The 8,556-nt window shown below is 44.5% G+C and overlaps 1 protein-coding gene across 1 annotated transcript; it reads right to left on the bottom strand.

The window, feature by feature from the left end:
* Positions 1-4,081: 4,081 nt before the first annotated feature.
* TSHB (thyroid stimulating hormone subunit beta) lies at positions 4,082-6,240 on the bottom strand. The gene is made up of 3 exons (XM_077839365.1): positions 6,194-6,240; positions 5,161-5,323; positions 4,082-4,324 (listed from the first exon to the last, which is right to left on the bottom strand). The coding sequence occupies exons 1-3, from the start codon at positions 6,238-6,240 to the stop codon at positions 4,082-4,084; spliced, it is 453 nt and encodes a 150-aa protein (XP_077695491.1).
* Positions 6,241-8,556: the final 2,316 nt, after the last annotated feature.

Raw genomic sequence — 8,556 nt, forward strand, 5'->3', positions numbered from 1 at the left:
CAGTGCTGAGGGTTGTAAGAGATATAAATCTCTATATGTGAAATGACCATAGCTGCTTTACTGAATTTTGTGTACTTTTCAGAGGATAGCGTGATCAGACATTAGGGGTAGTTGATTTGGAACTTCAGTAGGTAGTGGGATTTAATGGGACAGATTAAAGACTTCAGTCTTACATGGAGGTTAAGGACATGCTGTTGAAGGGATTTCATTATTTAATGAAGGGAACATGAACGACATATTTTTTAACGGGTTTGGGGCCAAGTCTTTCTCTATTAACTGCACTTGATTATCCAGCTACCAGCCTTGGTATTTCTCTTTGTTCTCTGATCCATCAATGCTGTTTCATTAATTCACTCTTCACAATTAATTGGGAACAGAAGGCTATGGCTTATAAAAAGTCATAGTTTACAACTTGGAGCATTTCCTTGTAAAGAAGGTGGTTGCTTTGGTGACAGCTAAAAACAGAAGCCATTTCAGACCATACATGCACAGTAGGCAAACTATCTTAGATAGGCACTCAGGATGAAATTCATCCTGTACAAGGCCTATGTATCACTTACAATATGGGTTCTAGAGAAAGCCTCAGACGATTTTGTATGCTTGTATACCCATGATTGTTCAGCAGAGACATAGGTGCTACTTGAACTGGTTAGCATAACTCATTCCATACTTGAAGTTCTCAGCAATTAGGGACCAGTTCTTCCCTCAAACAAACATACAGTGCAACCATTCAACTTGCTAGGAGCTGCACCTGAGGGTAAAACTGGATAAAGAGTTTTTAACCATGTGTTAGCCGACGGCCAAGGATGTTTGGTGAGGTGCCAGCTATGCCCGTTTATACCATCCGTGACTTTAACCGCTAGGACGCACTGTCCCTTCGCGGCGGGCAGCCCGGGCTAGGCTGACGGATGCCCCAAGGTCCTAACCACCCGTGACTTTAACTGCTAGAGCTCAGAGCTCCTTCGCAGCGGGCAGTCAATACTGACTGACAGGTGCCCCAATGGCAGCACTAAGAGCCTCTCCACACCCGTGACTTTAACTGCTAGAGCTCAGAGCTCCTTCGCAGCAGGCAGCCAGGAATGACTGACAGGTGCCCCAAGAGTTTGCCCCGTGGAGGCGGCACAACGCAACGCTAGGCTCTTAGTACTCTCACCTAATGGCCAGGCTTTAGAGCCAAAACGGCTGAGATTCTTTAATTGTGTTGGCTGCTTTACAGTAAACCAGAGAAAACAAGTCAGGCTTATGCACAAATGGTTACCAAAATTTATTAAGCTAGATTCTAATCATGTGGTTACAAAATTGCTAGTGCCTACTTATTTAAATATAGAGATGTTACACACACAAACAAGTTACAAAACTGAAGCCACAATCCCAAAGGAAGAAAACAAAGTATAGAGCTCTATTTCAAAATATGTGTACACTAAAGATAGGAGATCAGGTGTGGGTGCTTCTTACCCTCCTTGCATCTCTCGATTCCAGCGGTGCCAAGCCAGGATCGGTCACTCAATTCCGCGGAAAGACGAATAAGGGACAAGGCGTAGGGACCCTCTTAGCTGCAGAAGCCTTGGGAGGCTGTCACTTATCTGACCAGCAGATAGATAGTGAAAAGCACTCAAAAATCATGGTGCTGTAGGTCCCCTACTTATACCTCTGTACTCCTTTATTCTCTTTCTCCTTTCTTATGCCAAATTGAGGCTGGTCTGTCTGGGTGACGCCAGCTTTCGCAAGAGTAGTTTACACTTGCAAGGGAGAGAAACAATAAGTGTCGACTACTGGACATTTCTTTTATCAGGGTAAATATTTTCCCAACTAGGATGTTGGTGTGTGTGCATCACGCTAGTTAGTAGGGGGCTAAAAGCCATGTCTGTCACAGGGCCTCTGCCTGCTGTGAGCTTAATCGTTGTATCTGCTCCCAGAGGCACATTGTAGCAGCACACCTGTGCTTTCACAGCTTCAAAGGCTGTGCTGGAATATATGTTAAGTGCCCTGTTCCGGCTTCCTCCTGTGTTTCCAGCAATGCTGGTCTGAGAGGGGGGGGGCTGGCTGGCTGGCTACAACCATGTTAAAATATTACCTTTGATTACATTTAGCCATTTCTTTTCCTTGGCAGTGAGCTCATGTAATGGCTGCTCCCAGTTTTTTCTTTGTTGTTGTTTGTGGAGGAATAAACTGGTCAGTATCTTTGGCCCCTTCCCCAAATCCACAGTGTGCAGTCTGGGATTTAAATGTATATGGTGCAAGGAAAGCTTGAAGCCCTTTATGACATTAATGGCAACTTTGTAGAAACCATCCAGATCCTGTCCCTGCCATACCACCTTGTAGTAAAAGCTAGTGATCCTTCAGTATTAGTGAGGCATATTTTTTCTTTGCTGCAGCCCTGCATGGCCCCCATGCAGTCTTTGGATAAGTGGCGTGAGATTGACTTGGGCAGAGGTGAGAAGGGACTGAATGGCCCCCTTCCGTCTCTGACTTCTGCAATTCTGTTAATAAAATAGACATGTGAATGCTAGGGTTGTGAAATTCCATAAATGGGTTCTGCAGCTTTTTTCCCCTGCTGTGAACCACCTGCTAGAAACTACCTCGCCCTGCTACTGTGTGTTTGGTTTGTTTTATTTATAGCTTACCATTGAGCCACCTGTTGCTGTTTCACATCTGCAGGGGTTCATAGTGAGGCAAAAATTCATTCATTCACCTACTCTTATTTCCCTACAAATGGGCACAGACTCTTCACCCATGCCTGCTCAGTACCTAAGAGAAGGCTGCCACTTACTGCGCACAGAGTGGGTGTAGCCCCCAAACTGAGGAGCAGGGCACGTGTAATTTCACTTAATGTACATTGGGAGAGGACCATGTGCCACCTATTTTATTTTTTTTAAAGTGACCAAATGTGCCCAATATGTCCAAACCACATTTCATATAATCTTTACAAACAAAATTCAGACAGAAGGTTCAGCTTGCCCCACTCCCTTTACCCTTCAACATAAGTTACAGATAAGCCATAAAGCTCAACAAACGCAGGCTCCTTCAGTCAAGTGGGGAATGGGGTTTCTCAGAGCAAAGTCCTTGATTCTGGAATTCCCAACCAGATGTTTAAAGCCACGGACATATAGTTTGCGCACCCAAGGACACTACTCATGGGGAGAGACATCTCTCAGACAGACAGTATTAAGCTGTGTACATGGATGTCAGCACCTGAGAGCAAAGAGGAAATGAGCACACTGCAGTGACCCAATCTAGAAGGCACCAAGGGTCAAGGAACAGATCTAAAATAAATAATCACAATCAATCAGGTATTGAGCCTGGAGATGACAAAGCAGCAGATCACCACACCTTAGATCACCATCCAAGAGGCCCGGGCGCATCCCCCTGGCAATGCCTAACTCCTCCCTGCACACCAGTTATTTTTATCCTTTTTGCCTCCCTTCACTTCCGCCAGTGCCCTCCAGTGTTGTAGTTGCTTTGTCCTAGCAGGTTTCAGAGTAACAGCCGTGTTAGTCTGTATTCGCAAAAAGAAAAGGAGTACTTGTGGCACCTTAGAGACTAACCAATTTATTTGAGCATGAGCTTTCGTGAGCTACAGCTCACTTCATCGGATGCATACCGTGGAAACTGCAGCAGACTTTATATGTACACAGAGAATATGAAACAATACCTCCTCCCACCCCACTGTCCTGCTGGTAATAGCTTATCTAAAGTGATCATCAGGTTGGGCCATTTCCAGCACAAATCCAGGTTTTCTCACCCTCCACCCCCCCCACACAAATTCACTCTCCTGCTGGTGATAGCCCATCCAAAGTGACAACTCTTTACACAATGTGCATGATAATCAAGTTGGGCCATTTCCTGCACAAATCCAGGTTCTCTCACCCCCTCACCCCCCTCCCAAAAACCACACACACAAACTAGCAGGGTGATACAACAGTAAATTTGCTAGGATTCCTTTAGATTAAAAAATTCTACAGACCAACTTGCAGATCTGTTGTTGCAGATCAGAAATACAATTTTATTTATGACTAGTTATAGATAGCCACTAGCTAACTGTGGAGCAGAGGGTACATTTCTACCTCATTCAGTAATAAGCTCACAAATTATAGGGCTTCTCTGGTTTAGTGCAATAGTCTGTCCTGACTGTCTCATGAATGCAGTCACTGTAATCAGTGTTACATTTACCACACTTGCAGTTCGTCGCCACTGGGTAAGAGTAATAGGGGACAGTGTGTCGTGGGCAGCCAGGGAGTACCACTGTTCTGTACACCATGTCTTTATATGTGCACACATTCTGGGACAGGGCACTTTTGAGGACTAGCTTCTTACCATTGATGTCCTACAAAAAAAAAAAAAAGAGATGTTATTCTGTTTTACTGAAGGACACACAAGTGACCCAGAGACTCAAGACCACCCGGAGTCATTCTGATTGTGTTCAGAAGGCAGGCATCTTTCCCTGCAGACTGTAATGGCTGCATTTCTAGTGTAGTTCTACTGAGATCTCTCACTGAAAATCTGCATGTGAATAGTCTCCACATCTCTATAAAGACTTCCACATTATGCTGCACCTGCTGCCTGGCTGAGGTAAACCCACACGTGACACCAGAGCTCCGTGACCTGCACTGGCTGCCTATTGGTTTAAGGGTGGAATTTTAGGTGCTGGCTCTAAGGGTAGCATGGGACCTGCCTATGTGTGAGAGACACCTCTCTCCCCACACCGTACTGCCATCACTGTGATCAGTGCATTGACTTACCAGCTGCACACATCGGCTTTAAAGAAGGCAGAAGTTACTGAAACAATTCACTTAGTAATCTAAAAAAAATTGTGTCCCTCATTAAATGGGAGAAGAACCTCTTTTCCATCCTAACCCTCAAATTCATAGGAGAAAAAGCCGTTGCAATGTGAGCGGCAGCTGCCAGTCTTCTACTACAAGATTTTTGCTATAGGCACCAGATCCATCCGATGGCTTCTCCCACCTCCCTGCATCGCCTCTGGGTCTGAATTATTTGCCAAATGTGGCAAGTGTGTGATTTTCTATCTATTGTAAATAATGTAAGAAATTAATAGTTTGTCCTGCTGATTTTCTAGAGGAATTAATGAGTGAGCTCAGATGTTCATACCACAGCAGTGGGCACAACAGAAGCACCCGCCTAGAACAGAATAGAGCCTGGTACCCGTGTCATGCAGAATCCAGCACAGATGGTTGTGTTGATGGCCAGGCAGTAGGCACATTCTCTCTTCTCCACGTGGATGATATACTCAATGGGAGCACAAAAAGACATTGCTTGCCCAAAAGTCAGGCCAAAGAGAAGGGACATCAGAAAGATGGGACTCATGCTAGATGAAAAGACAAAATATCAAAGGAGAAAGCATTAGATGTGGCCTTCTGCCATGTTCTGAAAAGCAGTCACTGGGGAACCAGTTATATTATTCCCAAAAGTGAAAGACAATGAAATTATATCTAACAAGAACCTGACGAAGTTCCACCACCCTCAGTCCTTTATCTGAAATAGTACTGACTGCTGCCAGAGGCAGGGTGCCAAAACGTGGAACAATGAGACAAATCTCATGTTCACTTCCTTCTATTAACTCCCATTACACAGAACTTTCTGTTAATGAGTCCTAAAATGCTGACACAATAAAATAGCAGGAAGTATCCCCAACCCTCCCTACTAAAGGATCTAAGAAATGTGACAAACGAAAGAAACAATGAGCACTAGAGTTCAAACCCAAAACCATCCCATTGGCTTTAAAGAAAGCAAGTCCTATAAAACGGTGAAAAAATGAAAAGAAATGGCTGTGTAGACAGACTACCTAATCACACTTCTGACGCTCCAACTGGCTGTTTTAATTAGAGGCCCATTGACTGGAGCTGGTGAGATATGCACACTGCCAGTAATTTAAGTAACATTCTAGTAAATGACAACAAATGACAGAACATCAGTAAAGAGTTCAAATCAATCAACCATCTACCAGCTCTGCTGACCTTTCGCATACATGCTGAGGGATCCCTAGAATGAAGCTGTGATTAGCTCCAGAGTCTGCTCAACAGCCTCCAAAGTACAAAGTTAAACTCACAGTGTCTACAAATTTATGGACATCATCCTCTGAACTCTCTCAGCCTCTAGTTTCCCCAGCCAAAGCCATTATGTTGTCCAGTTTACAACACCCAGTAGCTGCAATAATGCTGAACCTGCAAAGACCAACCTGTTGGCAGCTGAATCTTTCCTCAATACAGCAGCCTGAGTCTGCATTGTGGAATTGGAGAGGCTGTTACCCAGCACAAGCTCTCACTGTGCTTTATACTCTCCAAGCTAATACCAGTAACTGAGTGTACTGTTTATATAATTGCATTTGAATTGCTGCTTTCTTATCTTAAACCTATCTATTGAAAATTTATACTGAACTATAAAGCAAATGTAATTGGAACACATGTTCCAATTACATCCTCACATGGAAACTGGGACTGTAAATCTAATTACTTTAACACTCATTTTCCTCTCAGCCTTTTAAACCAAGTGTTGCTTTAAAAAAGCTTTTATTGAGGAGTTTAGTGACTACACAGGACAGTAACATCATGACAAAAATGCTACCATGGACATATAGCCAACCTGGGTGCTTAGAACTGAGAGCTGCTATAGGAATTACAGATGGTTATTTTCCCCTAATTGTTTATTTTGGGGAAGGACTTAACCCTGGCTCCCACTGGATGCAATGTGACCAAAAACCAGATAGATATAACAAAGAGGCTGTAGCATGCACAGAAAGGGCTAGATTCACAAAGAAACTTAGATGTGGAGATGCTGAGTGGCACCATGCCTAACTTTCAGGTGCCTAGAAAATCACTGGGATTAATGAAGTCGAAGTCAGGCACTGGGGTTCCCTGTACAATGAATGGGGAGAGACAGGCATCCCAGAATGGGATTCGCAAAAGCCAGCATGCTAGGCAGTTCCCCATCTCAACTAGCCAATGAGAGATTCCAAGAAGAGGGGGGTGTCCTAAGCTCTGCTCCACTCAGGAAGTTCAGCACCTTGCTTTGCTTGGGATTTTCAGTTGCAAACTCTCTCTTGTGGTGAGGTGACTACACCACTTTTGCAAGTAGATGGTCCCTCATAAGTTTTAGCAAGTGGTTAGGGTATTCACCTGGGATGTTGAAGACTTCCAGCTCAAGTCCCATCTCCACCTGAGGTGAGAAAGGATCTGCCATCTGTCAGATGAGTGCCGCACTCACTGGGCTATATATGGGACACTCTGATGTGTGGCTCCCTCAGTCTGTCTTGTTGAAGCTGTTCCACTGTAAATAAATAATGAGTCACTCGACCAGAGCAAGAAAGATCTCAAGCATGAGAATGACTCTCTATCCTGATGGTTAGAGCACTACTTGGGAGACCCAGGATCCAGTCTCCCTGCTCCAACTACTTTTTAAAATTATTTCTTTACAATGGAACAGCTTCAACAGCAGAGACTGATGGAGACCCACATCAGAATATCCCCTCGCTCAGTGTGTAGGCACTCACCTGAAATGTAGTACAACCCTGTTCAAATCTCTCCTCTCTCTCCAGTAGAGGGGGGACTTGAATGGGGGGGGGGACGACAGGACGATGATGTATCTCACAACATCCCAGTTGAGTACTCTAACCAGCGAGCTGAAAGTTATGAGGGAGGTCCTCTCTGCCACCCAGCCATTTTGCATCCCCTATAGAGATCCAATTTAGCAGATGAGCTATGACCACACTTGGTGGATCAATCCCCACAGGCAACTTTGGCAGAGGAATGCCTAAATTCCCCCAGCTCATGCATCGTTCTGGGGCTTAGGTATCCAGAGGTCTGGGGTAGGGCTGCAGTGCACATGCAGAAATGTAGGCACATAGAGAATGCTTACTGCAAAAATTTAGGTGCCAAGCAAGTTGTGACACCTACTGGCTTCAGTGGCAGATCATGGGGTTGTGAATCCCAGTGGGGCTTCATTCTGGAATACAGGTGCCTAAAAGGGCAGTTAGAGGCCTAAGTCCTTTTGTGAATCTAGTCCAAAATGAACAAGATTCAAACTGTAGCTAATTTGAAAAAATTCCCTCAGTCACTCCACCATTTCACATGGGAACAGGAGTTTTCGTCTACTCACACAAGCAGATATAGAAATGATTTGGGCATTGAACCTATTTTGCAAAAGATTGATGGCAACAATTGACTCAAAATTAGTCATATCCAATGGGAGTCAAGTCTCTAGAAACAGCTATATGCAGCATGGCTAGAAGCACCATATTGAATATCTATGTCTGGAGAATGTCTAGAAATGGGAGTGCTCAGGTCCCAGTGGAGACTGGACAGATACTGGGGAAGCACTCTGGGTGGCTAAGGGGGTTGCGTGGCTGCGTGTGAGTTGCCCTCGATGAAACGTGTGCATTCTCATTTATAGTAGGGCTGTTGCCCTCTCCTGCTTCATCAGGAGCCAACTTGCCTTTCCATCTCATTTATTTTGTCCTTTGAGCTTTTCTGGTTCTTACTCCACTGTTAGCATCCCAGACACATCCTCAGTAACCACTAGCTGCTGTTAAGTTTTCATGAATCT

This window comes from Eretmochelys imbricata, chromosome 21 (genome assembly GCF_965152235.1).
Source record: "Eretmochelys imbricata isolate rEreImb1 chromosome 21, rEreImb1.hap1, whole genome shotgun sequence".
NCBI classification, from domain to species: Eukaryota; Metazoa; Chordata; order Testudines; family Cheloniidae; genus Eretmochelys; species Eretmochelys imbricata.